Source organism: Hetaerina americana, unplaced genomic scaffold (assembly GCF_022747635.1).
Source record: "Hetaerina americana unplaced genomic scaffold, ioHetAmer1.1.p SCAF_6, whole genome shotgun sequence".
NCBI classification, from domain to species: Eukaryota; Metazoa; Arthropoda; class Insecta; order Odonata; family Calopterygidae; genus Hetaerina; species Hetaerina americana.
The window spans coordinates 204683-222802 of record NW_027287205.1 but is presented as its reverse complement, the minus strand read 5'-3'; the positions used below and the strand labels follow the sequence as shown (position 1 = coordinate 222802).

Sequence of the window (18120 nt, the reverse complement as noted above, 5' to 3'; positions counted from 1 at the left end):
CCAGTGGTGGATGTCGATGTACTGATGGAATATAAAGACACCCGTTACTCGCACACCTTCGACTATTTGCGGTATGCGGTTCAACCACATGTTCAGAGTCTTTCAATCAAAGGCAGAGTGAGACAAAAAGTATTTATTACAAAAGGGACGGTGACTTCTTTCATAGGCATATGCATTTAATGCAGGTGGGTTTGGAGATCAGGCGAGGTGTGGGTTCTCACTTCCTGTATGGTCCTTGGTGATATCCCGTTGAGTGGTGCTGCTGTTGGCCCTGGTTGTACCCCCCCTGACCCGTGTAGCTCCCGGTGTTGCCGGTGTAGTAGCCACCGCCGCCGCCCCCACCCGTGGCCCCTCCGCCGGGGGCAGCCGGCCTCGCCTCACCTTGGTAGGTCACTTGGGCGTTGTAGCCGGTCTGGTCTGTGGCGGTGTACGTGACAATCTGCGTCCTGCCGTCGGGGAGCAGAACCCGGTACTCCCCGCGTACATTGCCGCTCCCGTCACCGCTCTCGCTGTGACTGTAGTCATTGCCCGTGTAAGCGTCGACTACGGAGTAGGAGAACTCGTACGGCTGAGGAACCCACTGCAGGAGACAGAGAGGGACATGTGATATAATGATGAGACATTTTCATATGATGTAAATAAGGGGTTAGTTAACCATGGACCATTATGAAAGTAATGCGTATAATTTTACTGTGGTGCGACTATACATGGCAGCGCGTCAAAACGGATCGGAAAATGTGGTGGGGGTCCGCCCTTCCAACGCAGCCGGTGGACTCAAAGAAGTCTCAGCGGAAAGACGTTCGAAGAGCGATAAGGGATCAGAGTAACAATGTCCAAACATCTTACTGTCACATTCGGGTCAAAATTATGTGATGTTAAAAATGTATTATCACCCCCATCGTACTACGATAGGGGGGAGACTATGGTAATAATAGATGAGAGAGAATAAGTACAGGCCAGATAGATTTAGAAATGTCATTTTTCGAAGAACGATAAGGGATCAGAATAACATTGTCCGACAGCCTTAGGGTCCCACTAGGGTCAAATTTAGTCTGGTGTGCCACACACCCTAGCGGTGGCTGACTGAATACTAAAATAAAATTGCAATCCCCGGATTTATCTGCCGAAGGATGTCATGGCAAATGACAGATATCCTACTACATAAATATTTATGAAACACATAGAGCGAATCAAGGGATTTTTTAATTATCTCGCAGGGTGTTACTTCTTCGGCCAAAACTGGCATATCTCGTTCAAGACTTCGTGAAAAATATCCAAGACAATATGGGTAGGGAAGGTGTACTTGGATCACTCTAGCCTTGATTGAATGGTCGGCATTTGAAGATTAGGGCTTACTTCACTTATGAGACGTAGTCGAAGGAACAGGTATCATCATTGAATGGCCAACTCTCAATTTATGAAGTTTAAAAATAATATTATGGTGTCGCCATCTAGCGCTGATACCAGGAACTTAACGAGCCCAGCAAAACGGTTTGCTAGGTATTCAAAATGCCTTTGATTTTGTATTTTATCCATTGGATGCATGGACTCTATTCATTGAAGATGTCAGTACTTGAAGAACGTGGAAGTGAAGGTTTGGAAGTGTGGTAAGTAAAAAGACGTTGCGGTTTTTTCTTGTTTCCTCCGTCATACTGGGTGGGTGGACCCTTTCGCCATAATCGCGTTTAATGCCAAATTTTGAAATTCTCCTTGAACAAATTAAGTCGCCTCTAAATTAAGAGTTATACTTACTTTATTTTAATAAAAGGGGCTAAACAGTTTTCTATTTATGAAACCGTAATGTCAATTTAGTCATCCAAAGTCCTAAATACAAGGTCGCTTCCTAAAGTAAAACGGTTTTTCCTGGCGAAGCGGACGAATGGAGTCGGACGATTTGTAGCTGGAAAAAGAGTAAGAAGTCTTGGTAAGGCAACACGACTCAAGTTAGTTTCCTGCGGGACATTGCATTCTTAAGCTCGCTGTTAGACTGGACCCCTGTTCGAGGGTCGCGTCACGAATGCACGGTGCCACGTTTAATGGAGCAATTATATATTCGATACAATTTTGTGTTAAACTTGGAAAATCGGGTTCGGAGACCATGCATGTGTTTAAGAATGCTTATGAAGATGGAGAAATCTCCCAAGTGATGGATTCCTGCTTACTACGTATTTGCTCGAAGGTTAAAGAAGAGGTTGGCGATGAAGGAATGCCCAGGTCATCCATCAACAGCGCAATGTGATGAAAATGCACAAAAAAGAGACATGCTCACTTCTGATTGTACCCCCAATTGTCAGGATGTGATAGCAGAAGAGTGCAGAATTCAGAAAACCACAGTGCATTGTATTCTTAAAAAAGATTTATCCACGAGAAAGGCGTTCCAAGATGGTCCCCAAGATGCTTCTCAGATAACTGCTTGTGTGGCAATCTTGCCTTGTACCTACCCCTTGGACCACCGTGGAATGGACCCGGATCTTTTAGAATAGGTGGTTACTGGTGACGAGACGCGGGCTTTTGAGTGCGACCGAAGTGCAACCATTTTAAGTACCATTTAGGACCACTGGATTATGTCAAAGAGGCCGTGACAAGGTTCCCGTTGATGTCTTGCAGGAAGAGCACCAGAAGCGTGACAGAGGCTCTGGCATTGGTTTGTTGATGCGAGAGTGCTGTTTCGAAGAGTTTTCGTGATTTTTACTTTGATCTGCGATAAATTTCTCCCCCGATTTATTCTACTTATATTTTGGGACAGACCCCGCCTGTATATAATTTTGCCATCGTTTGAATAATTGGGTCATGTTTTTTTAAAGAAATCTAATAACAAAACGAATCTGAAGATGGCGTTAAGTTCCAAAAATTAACGGTAGGTATTGTTTAATAAATTAAAATGTAACCTTTGAAATCGTAAAAATATTGCGATTCAATTTCAATATGCAATGATTTTAAATGATAATGTAAAGAACGAGGGTCCCGTTGATCCTGCCTTAGAGGAAGCATACCACTCACTACTGGCTGAGGCATTTGCATTGGTGTGTCGATACATAAGGGTGCTCTTAATGAAGAATATTAGCAATATGTACTTTTAACTGCGATACGTTTCTCCCCATTTTCTCCCCAATTTATTCTACCTTTTTTTGGGATAGATCACGTATACAGCCTCGCATATTCGACATTCTCAATTTATTAAAGCAACTTCTGGAATTTTCGGCCGCTGCGAGCCTATTGGGATTTGCGAAGGAAAATTCAGCATTTATACCGAGAAGCGATAAGAAGACGTTGCAACAGAAATTGCGGCTACATTTATAAATTGAATATTTTGGCACGGATGATGGAATAGGAATCGTCCTCGATACTGAATAATGTTTTTGTAGTGCCACCACTTCAAAATTTGCTAGCATAAAACATTACCGATTCTTAAAATCTTCCATCGCCACGATGTCTCGATTTTCTTAGCCTCAGCGGAAGCCCCGTGGTGAACAATCATTGAATCATTTACGCAAAAAACAAAATGTAATGGCTAAAATTTTTAATTTTCCCCTGATTAAAGAGCAAACGTATAGGATTTATTTGCATTTCAACCGTGTGTTGAATCATACATTGGTCATCATCGTCATCCTCCAAAGGCAAAGCTTGCTGTAGCCATATCCTCCTGTTCGAAGCTCTTCTCTTGATTTCTTCATCGGAAAAGATTCCAATTGTTTAATGGCCCTTCTTATCTTTAGCCATGCTTTTCGTCTTTCACTCAGGACTCAACCTTGGAGGACAGTTTTATAAAAGTCATTTTGTCTCAACAGGTGTTCGTTCTTTTGGCTTGATTTTTCATTTGTCTTCTCCATTAAGAACAGGCCGATAGTGGTCACGAAATTAAAGGGTTAGACCGTCGTTTGGGATCCAATTAAATAAACATTGATTACAGAATATAATAGGGTACAAAGAAAGGCCCCTAGGTTCGTGAAACACCCGTACAAAAGGACACAAATTTTCCATTCAAATTTCATATAAAATCTGGGGTGGGAACCTTTAGATATGCGAAGGCTCAGGGACAGATTAAACTTATTACAAAGATTTCAGAGTGTAAATCGATCATTCGCCTTGACCGAGATCCCTCAATGCCCGGTCGAGTGCTTTAGCCAGTCAGGCTATCGAGGCGTCCTCTTAAACTGATTACTTTTACGCTCTGTAAGTTTTGCATTGAAATGCACATTAGCGCATGACTCCGTTAAAAGTCACTGTTGCGACATCTCCCGCAGTTTCTTTGGAATTATTACAAAGACATAAAAATGAAGTTTTGCACCCAACATTTGAGATATAATTATGCCCCGTAATTACATAAGAAGGTCCGACAGTTGATACAAAATTAGAGGTTTAGACTGTCAAACTGATATATTCAAGTATTCGTTTTTCCCGCAAAATATTTGCGACAACAATATAAGGTGGATGCCTAGGAAAATAATAGGTACACGCTGTCGATAGTAGGGTTATAGTACAACATTAAATTCCCACAAAACACTCTCTCAAGTCTGCCGTCCTAATGCCCCCCGCCGTGTGCCCTTGTGCCAGGTGGGGTGTAGGCCAATGTATGTATATAAAATCTATTATTGTATTTTTGAATAGTAAGTCCGGAATGCGTAGAATACTAACCGGTAATAAGTGTCTGAATTGCATGCGTGCTTGCCCTCTTTCAATGAATTTTCCTGTCCTCTTTTTGTAGGCTTAGGAATAGTTGTTAACCATGTAATACTCGTTATATGTGTAGGTATGTTGCATGATTGGTGTTCGGTCGCCCGCTTTACACGCAATCGCGTGGTGCCATGTCAATAAGGTAATAAAGGGAATGTATGCAGAATGGCTGGTGACCTACCAATCCCTGCCACACGTCCCTGCGACGGCTCGCGGGGTATTGTGTCGATATAGATGCAAAAGGTTGATATTTTTGTCAATTTCTTTTAGTGAATAGGAGTTCCTTTTCTTCTCTCTCGAACTTATATTCCTCATTTTTCTCCGAATCTACTTTTCCGCAGTCTCTGTTCTATTTCTGTCTTGTCCATCGCTCTATTTCGTGGTGGTAATCGCTCCTTGGTTCGTCGCTACCTGGAGAGTGTTGGGGTAGACCATCTCCGGGGAGACTTGCGGGGTAACGCCCTAGTTCGTCTTCGGGGCACGTGGTGCGCGTGACCCCTTCAGCATAGATAGTCGGGCACTTTCGCCTCCGAAGACTTTTTTATCGCCTCCTCCAAAACCTCTTCGCTCGTCGTTTTCCTCCGTTCTTTTCCTTAAACCTGGAATTCCATTGTTCACTCCCGACACGTACAAAACCTCCTACACACACGCACACACACACACCCCTGCCTATTGTGTTTGCCGCGGTTGTCGTGTGGAGGCGGATCAAAGTCTACCTCCACCGTCGGAAATAACTGAGTTTTTTATTGCACCTGAAATAATTTTATCAACACGAAACTTGAGGTTCGCATTCGAAATTAGTTGAAACCGTATCGTCAGGTCACCTTTCTTCACCAACTCTTTGAGTGTCTCACGGGTAAGTACATCTTCATCTACACAATACCCCGCAAGGCGCCGAAATTGCGTTTTAGGTCACAACTCGTAAACTAGAATAAAACCACATGCAAAACCAAATCATGCTACCTCTACACAAATATTATTAGTTTGTTCATGCACTCTAAAAACCTTAATCACACGAAATAAAATACTTACACGCAACAATATTTAATAGCACATTCAAAACATGCTGTGGAAATGTTTAAAATATCTCTTCCTTCTTAATTCCTCTATTACATAAAAATAATGATTTTGCAGGAAAAAACATGCGAGATATCGACAAATGTATACACTACCAATTCTAATTATTTCCTACGCTACTGCTGCCATGTCTATTATGATCTCTAATGGTTTGAGGAAGAAATGAAATCTTTTATCTATCCGTTCCACAATAAATATTCCTGATTTTACGATTCGGATCGGATCTACCATAGTTTTAAGTGGTGGCCTGTAATATGTCCTTAAAATCCTCAGATAAGAAACCTGGCTGGAATTCCAGCACGGTCTATTTGACCGTGCTGGAAAACCTCGTGTAAAATAGACGGTAATGTGAATAATATTTCGCTGAGTCCGGCCACGTGGCATCTGAAATGTCTACACGCCAAAATGGTCGTCCTTCCTGATTCCGTAGTCTCATAGATTGAAGGCTCAGAACTTTGGTTCCGTCAAGTTTTGTTGGCTAATATATTGAAGCATTGGTATATTTTCAGATGTGAGGAAAGGAGCAAAATAAAATAACGAAGGGAAAGAGAAGGGTCCCTCAATCACTGTTTGCATGAGTGCTTTTATGCTAGGAAAGGAAGTCCTTCGAAGGCGTCTATTAAATGATCTGGATCTTCTTGGAGTAGCTTAAAGCTATTTTGTGTGATGCGAAATCCCTTATCCGTAAAATGTTTCTGCAATACTATATATCTTGGGTCTGTGGCAATAGTGAGTGATTGGACACAAGATTTATCGGGCGCTTGCTCGGGACCAGTTGATGTCGTCCGCTTTAATGGATTCCCCGATAACATCCCTATAAGGAAATACTAATAAGTAGCTTCCTTGATTCACGCTGTTTTCCCTGGTGATAAAATATTCCTTAAAATATCCAAGTATGCGAGATACCTATGTGCCTGTCCGTTGTGCTTTTATTCCAAGTGTGGGATTAAATTGCCCTGTAAATCACCACGAGTGTTTTGGTATAACTTGACACGATCGGTGCCAAACTGAAATGCGGCCGTAAATTTTCCCCTTCCTTTTTTGCTTATCCTATACGTAATACTTCGCAAGCCGACGCAAAGAAACGCGTCAGGGCGTTCGAGGTCTCCTACCATCATTACCCCCCCCTCCCATGTCTGTGAAGGGGGAACTCGTATATCATTGCGTTAGTGCATCATGATTTTTATGTGGTCGTGAATCGCTTGAGAGAAGAAAGAATTGAAGCAGATGTTCATAAAATGTTATACTAAACCTGCTCTTCTTTTAATGTTTCATCAATGTGAAAACAATATTTATTCCAATTGATTGACATTTATTTAAAGATGAATCTTCTTAAAATGAATTCCGCATGCAATAAATTCTCTCCGAATTAGAATTCCTGAAAACCGCCGTCACAGCTCCCTACTCCAACTTAATGGTACAGAAATACCCATGAGCAATCATTTGCCCTACTCTCTATTCTTTTGTTGATGATCCTGAGAACAACTTTAGCTCCGTGGGATATCAAGCGTATTGTCTTGTAGTCCTCACATGATGTAGCATTTACCTTTTTAGAAATGGGAACTAACACTGATCTCACAAAGTTTTCCGGCCGGATTCCTTCCTCATAGATACTACGAATCAGCCCATATAGCCTCTGCCTCCCACATTTTCCTAAACCTTTAAGTAGTTCCACAGGGATGTTGTCTACCCCCACGGCCTTATTTAGTTTCATCTCCCTTAATGCCCTTTCTATCTCATCGTCGAGTATTCCTGGACGCAAGCAATCTTTGTGGTGTTCCAGCATAATTATTGATTAAGTTCAAACTGGTCTTATTAAATGGGTTTTATCTCCCTGTACCGAAAATGTCACGAATGGGATGCCCTGGGAATCCACTTATATTCCATTTTTTCGTAAATTATATTCGCAAACTTGCCTTCCGGGGTAGTAACGGGTGTTTGACTGTTGCACCTGCTAACCCAAAGGCCGCTGGTTAGAGTTTCACCGAGTCATGTGCTCTGTATCAACCCTGGTGGGCTTGACCATTGGGAATTCGGATGACGAGCCAAGGGCTTGAGGGAGATACCAACGACCGCATGGGAAGAAAATAAATGACTTTCCCGTCTTAGGTGAAGTTGATTATCAGAGGTGGTATTTAAGTAGTTACATGACTTCCAATGCATTAAAAGGAACGAATTTCATGTATATAAAGCCTATTAAAGTTGTGAATTATCCGTCTGGAATGCGTAGAATACTAACCGGTTATAAGTGTCCCAATTGCATGTGAGCCAGCCCTCTTTTAACGCCTTTTCTTGTCCTCTTTGTTTTTAGGTATGGGAATAGCTGCCAACCATGCAATACTCGTTATATATGTAGGCATGGTGCATGATTGGTGTTCTGTCGCCCCCTTTCCACGTGGTTTTTGGTGAATCGCGGGGAGCCAGGTGCATGAGGAAATAGACGGAATATATGTAGATGACCTACCACCCTCCATCACACGTCCTAGAGACGGCTTGCGGTGTATTGTGTAGATGTACATGAAGGACGTGTGGCTGGGCGCTCCATCGCCCCGCGTTACAAAGTCGAAAACACACTTCACGTGGAGGCACGTCTTTCCACTTAGACTGCTCGGAGCAAACTAGCGACCGGCTGCGTTGGAAGAGCAGGCCCCCCAACATATTCCCGACTGATTTTACCACTGCCATGAATAGTCGCATCACAATAAAATCATACGCGTTACTTTCATAATGGACCATGTATATCAGTTTTTAATGACATCTTGTGGAAAAACAGCTGGTTGGGAAGAGATGAGGATGCCAACTTTGAATAGAAAAGCGTTTGCTTCAGGGTTGGGAGTCCGACCAAGAGGCCTTTGGAATTCCCTCCCCTATGGACGTGGGCGCGAGTAAGTTACCTGTGAGTGGTCCTCTTGGTGATGACCTCCTCCGTACTGCCCACCGCTGCCAAACTGACCGCCAAGGTTGCTGCCGCCGACGGGGGTGCCGTAGGAGGGGTTCGGGGGTCTCTTCTGTGGGGGCGATGGGGGACCGTAGTTGTTCTGGGGGGGCGGAGGGGGGTTGTAGGTGTTCTGTGGGGGGCCGTAGGAGGTCTGGGGTGGGCCATATGATGACGAGGGCGGGGGGGGTGGTCGGAAAGCGGGTTGCCGCCCCGTGTTCTGGCCGCGGAAGGGCGGGGGCGTGCCCGGGGCGCCGTAGTTGGACGAGGGGGCACTCAGGGACAGGGTGGAGACGTCTCGGGGCCCCCTGGACCCGGGGGCCGGAATCTTGACGCCGAAGGACCCGTCGTCGTCCCCGCGGGCGAAGGTGGTCAGGCAGGCAGCAGCCACCACAACCAGGGGGCTCGGGAACCACTGTATTGAGGGGGATAGGTCACCATCAGTCACCAGCGACATTGAGTCGGATTTGGAAAAGAGAATAAAAAAGTGTTTAACTTGGAGTGTGCTTCTGAACAGAAGTGAAAACTGTGTCATTAAGGAAAAGAGATTTTGACGATAAGAGCATTAGGAGAGAGAGAGGGAGGGAGAGAGTTTTGGGGAGTGGTTTTGGACTAGATCGTTCTAAATATTAAAGGATTAGATCAAGTAAGATAGGGGAAGGCGCAAGGGTTAGCTTTTGAAGAATGAAATAGCTGAACATCCCGAATGGGCCGGAGAATAAGATTGATTGGGTGTAATACTGCGGACTAAATGTCTGTGCTAAGACAGGTGCGGAGAGGTAAGGGAAAGGAAATAATACAAAAAGAGAAGGAAGAGAGAAGATAAGAGTGAAACGTCACGAAGAAGGAAGGCGATTAATTGCCATGGAAGCGAAGGAGAGGTAGATACCTGGGAAGGAGGCGTCATGGACTCCCAGTCGTTGCCCACCTGAGATGTTGACCCATCAATTGCATTCAGCAGAGAGTCTCGTGCTACGCGGAAGAACCCTGCGAAATTTGCTTCCGCTCCATTTGAGAGTGGTTTGGAGTATTTGGGCTTCGAGTGAGGGAGTTGACTTTCGAGGAGTAAATTTCTATGCAATGATGCGAAATGATTTTGTAGCCTTTATAGTGCGTTTCATTATTTCCACCTATTACGATTCTGAATTTTTAATGGCTAATCATTCGTATAACTGATAGCATATTTTAATACCTGTAAACCATACGCACATATCTGTACACGAAAACTTTTAAGTTTGAATTTTGATCAGTTATATTTGATCACCCTGAGGCATTGTTTACAACAGAAAATTCCGGAGTGCATATAACTGAAAATATTGTCGCCTAGCATAATCTTAATTATAGAATAATAGTGGAAAACGAGATATCCGAGACCGTAAACTTGATTGGCACCAGGTTTGTTTAAAGGGGGAGGGGGGAGGTAAAAACGAAGTTACAAACAAGGGGTAGATGGGAAACACGCACCAGGTCACTTGGGTGTGATCGGGAAACAGTGACCCACGTGTACCTCAATATCACACGAGAAATGCAAAAATAATAAATAAAGGAAACAAACTTACAACCACTCGATCACTAGGGCGTCTTAAGGAGCATAAATCACTCTCGCGAATCGCATTCACTCCTTAGTTATCACTTTGTTTTTTTCTCACCCCCTCCCTCAAGCAAACCTAATCGGCAATCAAGTTTACGGTATTGGCTTTATCGTTTTCCATTGCTTCGCGACGGTAGGTTGGTTTATTTTAAATATACATTGAATAATTATGATTAAAGTATTACAAATACTCTCAGTAAGATAATTGCTTAAGTATTTTTAATTTTTTTTAAATAGTAGTTAGTAGTAATACTCCATAGGAAAACAAATCGTTGATTTTGAAATTTTCTCACGCCAATCAATTAAAGATCGAGCATTGATCTGAAAGAAGAATATTGTTGCTCTAATAAAATCCATTACTCGAAACTATTTTTGATCTTCAATAAATTATAGTAAGGTTTATCATGGCGTAGCTGTTCATTTTTTAAGGTAAATTAGTGATTGTACGACATTATTAAGAATGATCTAACTGAGCATAAGGAGGAAAATATGTAAATTTGACAAATGCATGAGTAGCAGAGAGGAACTGGTTAATCCTCCGAGAGGAATCAGAAAACAGAGAGTAAGTTGTATTGGTCCATCTGGGAGAACACCAAATTGCGCGACGCTAACTTGAACTGAGTCACAAAAGATGCTGACTTAGTAGGTTTCGCAGGGATTCTTTCTGCTAGAGGAGACAAAAGGAGCAGTCGCATTGGATGCTAATGGAAGAGTGTGGATGAAAAAGCACAAATGGAAGGTGTGTACCCTTGTAGCCATTAGGGTATAGGGACATAGAAAAGTGCTAAGAGGGCATATGCATCAAAGGTTGAGGAAAATGAATCGAGATATAATATCGTGGGAAGCCAGAGGAACGAAGAAGTGAAACGCATTTCTTGAATACTTTAAAATTGTATTGATATTACGCCGGAGGAGCACACATGACATACAGGGTTCGTCCGGAAAATAAGTGTACTGATTTTTCCTGTACATGATAACGTGACAATTTTTATTATAGCAAAACGATACGTCAGGAATTGGAGTATTAGGGTGGTTTACGTAATTACCGCGGTATCTTCCATAGGTCGCATTGCGATATAATCAAATTAATATAGTCGTGTTTACTAATATTTGAGACGAAACACATTGAGATGAAACGCTATGCCTGGCCTCATTGAGAAAGCTTCATGATCCTATTGCTACAAATTACCATAATGGCTAACTCAAATTTTGAGAGACGTGCTCAGAGGTTTTTTTCCATTTCTGAGAGGTCAATAGTTATGATGCGCCTTCGCGAAAGTACTTTCCTCCCCCCCCCAGAAATCCTTATTTCAAGCCGTACGCGATGACCATTGCTTACGGCGACTTTTTTTTCCTTTGGAAAGGCCTCTTTATTAGTCCCGTCCCCTCAACAGTTCTCTGTTGCCTTTCTTGATAAGCTGTCTGGACAGATATTGACGTAAACTTGTTAGTACGAAAATATTTTCTCCTATTCGGGTAAAAAATATATCGTGAATTCCAGACAAATAGAACTCAAAATCCAGTAGAATTAACAATTAAGAAATATAAACATTATGCCAACAGGAATCTTGTAACGTCGTTCTTTTTCAAATCTTAAACATTCGTCGGTTGCCGTTAGTTGCAATTTATATATACATATATAAAATATATATATATGTAGATATATATATATACATATATATATAATATATATATATAAACATATATATATATGTATATATATATATATATATATATATATATATATATATATATATATATATATATATATATAAAACGACCTTCGAGTTGATTACTGTGTTTATGGTTTTATATATATATATATATATATATATATATATATATATATATATATATATATATATATATATATATATATATATATATATAGATATATATGTAGACATATATATTTTTCGAAAGTGCAACGAACCCTGTTTTATATATATATATATAAACATATATATATTTTTTTAAATGACCTCTTCCCTTAGCCTCGCCTTTCAATCTCCTCGAATGACTCACAGTACATGCTCTCCAATTGCACCGCCGTGGAGCTACGCGCGTCCTTGCTCCAGGTCTTGACAAGATAATTATAAGGCCGCACGGTAAGACGATTGAAAAATACGTGAGAATAGCAACCAACGCGGTAATCTTCATTTGTGGAAATCAAAGGGAAACCGCGATGATGACCTCTATGCCTTTTTAAAGCACAGCAAAGCACAAGAAGCAGCACCGATGTTTCAAAAACGCTATCCCCGTGCGCCAATCGGGATGTGAACCACTGTCCATACGATTGAGATGCATTTGGAATGATTCTCCAATCGCATTCGATAGGGAGAGAAGAGTGAGGATTGGGAGAGTAAAACGAGAGAGGGATGGACCCCTTCGCGTTAACACCACTGCGTATCAGGGCACACACCCTGTACCCTGGCCGAATACACCCTGACTGGAGCCCTCCGTCGCCCTACCTTATTCCTCAGCATGGTCTCTCGTCTGTCCGGGTGCACGAAAGTGGCGCTGGATCTCTTGAATTCGGGAGGAGGAGTGATGCCCTGACCCCTCTTTGGCCCCCTTTTATACGTTCCCGGGCGGAGGTGCGTCGCAACTCTCCTGACCCCTCCCCCTCCCTGGCGAACAGAACACATTTCCTTCCGCCAAACTGCTCCCAAAGAAACAACGACCTCGGGGCTTAACCTCGTGGGAGAACGGGCAGCGGCGGCGGTGGTTGGAGGGGGAAGGGGGTTGAAACATCCTCACCCCCACCCCCGCCCCCCAGTGTCTTCTTCTCTTTCTCTCTCTCTCGCTGTTTTCCCCGTTTGCTCCACTTCGAGGTGCGTGTGAGTGGCGGAGACTACACAGGCAGCGCCCTTTCGTCACAAGCGGAAGCTCCCGAACTAGCCCCCCACCCACACCCCACCCTGGGTCGTGATCGAGGTGTGTGTGTGGGGGGGGGGGATTTGGGAGGGGGGGACGCCCCACCCTTTCTCTCTCTCCCACCCCCCTTCCATCCCCCCCTCGCCTCGTACTCTTTCACCGAGACGCACACCGCCGAGTCGCCCCTCCTCTTTTTCTTCTCAAAAAAACGGCGGAATAAGATGTGAATGCGTCGAGTGGGGGGGGAGGGGGAAAGGAGGGAGATGTCTTCCTTCCCGCGTTCCCATGGAGGCATCAAGATTGAACCATCTCCCCTCCGGAGCAGGTGGGAAAGTACAAAAAAAGTCAGAGCCACCTTTTTACCTTTATAATTATATATGTGTATACATAAGTATATATACATGTATAGTATATGTGTGTATCTCCAGTTCTGAATTCTATGGTCTCGGGCTCAACTTTGTGGAGGTTCATGTTCGTTTAAATGAATATACTTTGTAACTTCCACACAATTTTTATTCGTACTACCGGTTTCAACGCAACGGCGTCATCATCCAGCATCATTAAAAAAAAAAATTGTGTGGAAGTTACAAAGTATATTCATTTAAACATCTCCAGTTCTTTTAAGGGTGTGCACAACGGAGTTTGTCAAGAAACTCGGATATATATATACTATATATGGGGTCGTCTTTGGAAGGCGGGTATATATATATGGGTATATATATATATATATATATATATATATATATATATATATATATATATATATATATATGTGGTAGTCCAGGGGGTAGAGCGCTGGACTGCTGACCGGAGGGTCCCGGGTTCGATTCTCGGGCGAGGCACTCTGGGCACTTGCAGCTTCACCAAACTATGTGATTTTTCTATGATATTTTTCTATGCTGATGTTATACATATATATGTATATGTACATATATATATATATATACATATATATACATATATCAATACATTCGAACACAAAAACCCACCAATTGGCGAACCAATGGATATAAGGAAAAGCGACATGCAATGGACGGGCACAGGAGAGGTGGCGAAGGTAGAATCGCGGAGATCACAAGCGCAAAAAAATATTTCCTTTTCCGGAATATGAACCATGGATCTTTCGACTTACCCGGCCGATGCTCTAAACACTTGAGTTATCAAGGAAACGTAATTTACATTGAAATCTGCGGGTCTCTATTGAACCAAGTGCCCTCATTCTTTGACCAGGAGATGGCGTTAGGGAGTTGTTTCACCCACCAAAGGAAATATCAACTGCGACAAGAGAAAAGGGCAGTAGGGAAAGCAATCATACATCATCATAAAGAATAGGAGCAGTGCGTTTCGTGGCACGCATAGCCAGAAAAAAGAGACAAGCCGCATTGGCCAAATACACGAAACGAACAACACGAAAACCCGCTACATAGCGAATATATTTATAAATATACAAATATATATGCATATATATTTATATATATATGCATAAATATTTTATTTTACTTAGTTATTTATATATACATTATTTATTTATACTCGAGATGCACTCATATATATGGACGGCGCCGGATGGCGTAAAGGAAAGGGCGGCCCGCGGAGGGCGATGGCGGCGGGGGCCATCTGTCGCCAGTGGAAGAGGATCGAGAGACAGGGAGGCAAAGATTTGCTTTTGCAGTTCGAGGGCCAACCTCTCCCTCCCACGAGAGGCGGACTCCTTTACATTTCATTCCACCACCTAATGAATATTTTATGACTAATAACAAACACAATACAGCATCCTACTCTGCAACAAATCCCTCTTCATCTCTTTATATTTCCTTCCTCCCTTCACCCTATCCAACATCCCTATCCTAGACCTACCCTGTCTTCGTTTGCCTAACATTCTCCCCTCTATTACAGTCTTCAACATCCCGCCGCCGGTCAATACCCCCTTCATCCACTTTTCCTGCCTCCTTAGGATTTCCCCCGACAATCCCCTCTCCCCCAATACCATACCTAGCACTTCATCATTTGTTTTCTTCTCGGTCCATTTCACCTTTTCCATTCTTCTCCACACCCACATTTCAAAAGCCTCCAGTCTACGTCTATCCTCCTGCTTCAATGACCACGTTTCCGCGCCGTACATACCTATGCTCCATATCAAAGTTTTTACGAGTCTTTTCTTAATATCCTTACTCAACGTCCCTGTCATCAACTCCCTCCTCCTTGTGAAAGCCTCTTTGCCTAGCGCAATTCTTCTCCTTACGTCCCTACTACCTTGACCGTGTTGGTCCAAAACACTTCCGAGATACGTAAACTGTTCTACATGCTCTAGTTTTTGCCCTCCTATTTTAATGTTTAGCTTAGCCTTTTCCTTTCTAGAAAATCGCATTACCTTTGTTTTATTAATACCGATTCTCATCCCATATCTGTCGCACTGAATTTCCGATTCACTAAGCAATGCTTGCAACCCCTTGGCTGACTGACAAACTAAAGCTTGGTCATCAGCGAACCTAACTGATTTTTTAAATTTCCCACCGACTTACATTCGTATCTCCAGTTCTTCCCACATGTTATGTGAATTCCATAAGTGGACGCTGTAGACTACAAATTTTATATGGAGGCAGCTTTTGAACGGCAACTTCATATTACACGTCGTTGCAGAGCATCATAGAGCTACACCGTCTATCCCCAAACTACTTTTGACAAACTCATCCTTCTTCGGCTCAAACAGTACCCACTCTTAATGTCTCAAAGTCACTTCAATGTGCCTCCTTATTTCCCCCCTTCCCTCCCTTCCCCACCCTCTTAACCAATTATCATTTTCCCTTCCCTTGCGGCCTTCACCCACCCTGCTATCTCGTATTATCTCCCAATCAAATTTTTTTGCCTTCTTCAAATTTTCCTCCGACGACTTTCACTTCCAACCCGTCCAGGACTTCTTCGTTTGACGGTATTGGCAATCCTTGCTCTCTTTTAATTTCCTCCTTTCTTCTCCTTCCTTCACATTTTGAATGCCGTCGACTTCATTCCAGAAAGGTCAATGAGGTGATGGGTGGGCGGTCTTCATGGCGTGCGAGCCTCATTTTTTAGTTGAAAAGCGTTTGATGCAGACGCAATCTCCTCGCTTCTAATTTACGCCGCGGTGCACGACGAGAAGTGCTTCGCCTGGGCCGCAAGTTCTGCTCCAGCGAAGCATCGATATCCATCTGGTAATCACAGAATTCCCACAATCCCTCCAACACTGGTATTTTACCAATTAGTAAACTTCCGATTTCTATGTCAGCACCATGTGACCAATTTTAACTAGTCAATATCCAAATTACTATAAAAAGTATAGATATCACGCTAAGAAATAATAACACACGCATGCATACATACATCCACCTGTAAACAATATCCCACGATTTGTGGATGGGGCGCTAAAAAGGCTAGCATTCGTCAAACGCATAGTCGGAAGGCATAGCGACGATCAAGTGAAGGAAGCGAGCCTTTTACCTTTGATAAGGCCTCACATTGAATATGCGGCAGGCGTTTGGGATCTATTTCAAAAAAACATTAATTGTAGAAGTGAATAGGGTTCAGGGAAAAACCGCTAGATTTGTAAAACACTCGTACCAAGAGACACAAACTGTCCATATACATTTAATGCAGAATCAGGGAACCTTTAGATACGCGGAGGCTCAGGGCTGGATTAAACTTATTACAAAGATATAAAGCATGAAGTTTTGCATCTGACATTTGAGATATAATTATGCCCCCTAATTACATTGGAAAGTCCGCCATTTGCTGCAAAATTAGAGGGTTGGACTGTCGAACTTATAGATTCACGAATTCGTCTTTTATGGCATAATATTTGCTTCAACAATAAAAGGGTAAATACCTAAGAAAATAATGGGTACGCGAAGACGAAAATCGGGGCATAGTACAAGATTAAATTCCCACTAAAAACGCTCTCCAAGTCTGCCGTCCTGATGCCCCCCGCCATGCGCCCTTGAGCTAGGTGGAGTGTAGGCGAACGCACGTATGTAAAGTCTATTTTCTCGTGTTTGTGCATTGTCCGTCCGGAATGCATAGAGTACTAACCGGTAATAAGTGTCTGAATTGCATGTGTGCCGGGCATCTTTTTATGTATTTTCTTGTCCTCTGTGCGTAGGCATAGAAATAGCTGCAAACCACGTAATAATACTTGTAATATACGTAGGCATTCTGCGTGATTGGTGTTCGGTTGAATCCTTTCCACTTTGGTTTTTGGTGGATCGCGGGGTGCTAGGTGCATGCATACGTAGAATAGCTGGTGACCTACCACTCCCTGCCACTCGTCCTTGAGAGGGATTGCGGGGTATTACGTAGATGTATATGAATACTTTCCCTTAAATATCAAATGCAACTTTCATAAACTTACGATATTGATCATTAAAGGGAATAATAAATGCATCTCCTGAAGATGACCCTATTTCAAGGTGAAATATATTTTCAAGGTTCCAGCGCCTAAATAGCAATTTTAAATTTGCATGAAAGGAAATTGATGTCGTAGAAAGTTATTTCCTCGCAATGGAATCGGTGAAGCGCATATCCTTCGAGTTCATTGTGGAAAAATATCCCGTTTTTGACTGTGGAAATGATTTTTTTTATTTATGGAAAATGGGCACCTGCATTGATCCACCGTTTCTTGTCATGTCCATGTTTTCCAGTCCCCGAAGCGTGGTGCATGATCGAGGCTACGTATTCACAAAACAACTGCTAAACCCTGAGAATGGCGACAACATTGTATTGCACTGAATGGTCATTGCCTTCGTTTCTGTTTAATTCATAATTATTTTGCAAGTGCACAGCTGAAACACGCAAAGTGGACAGCAGGCTATAAAAGCAGGGTCTAAAGTAATAAAATTGTCGTGGCTTCCTATATCACTCTTCAAAATTTGCACTGGAAATTCGAAAATTTGTCTAAGATCCTTGAGGTAACATTTTAGTGATGGCATTGTGACAA

The 18120-nt window shown here is 42.7% G+C and overlaps 1 protein-coding gene across 1 annotated transcript; it reads right to left on the bottom strand.

The window, feature by feature from the left end:
- Positions 1 to 217: 217 nt before the first annotated feature.
- Positions 218 to 9143, bottom strand: LOC139695203 (pro-resilin-like). Its single transcript, XM_071593889.1, has 2 exons — positions 8646 to 9143; positions 218 to 580 (listed from the first exon to the last, which is right to left on the bottom strand). Exons 1-2 carry the CDS (start codon positions 9141 to 9143, stop codon positions 218 to 220), a joined length of 861 nt encoding a protein of 286 aa, XP_071449990.1.
- Positions 9144 to 18120: the final 8977 nt, after the last annotated feature.

Bases quoted from the DNA above. Each gene is read 5' to 3' on its own strand.
- LOC139695203 (XM_071593889.1), bottom strand. From the start codon at position 9,143: ATGTCGCTGGTGACTGATGGTGACCTATCCCCCTCAATACAGTGGTTC. The intron at 581-8,645 runs GTAACTTACTCG...TGTCTCCTGCAG, and splicing joins ACCAAGAGGACCACTCACAG to TGGGTTCCTCAGCCGTACGA.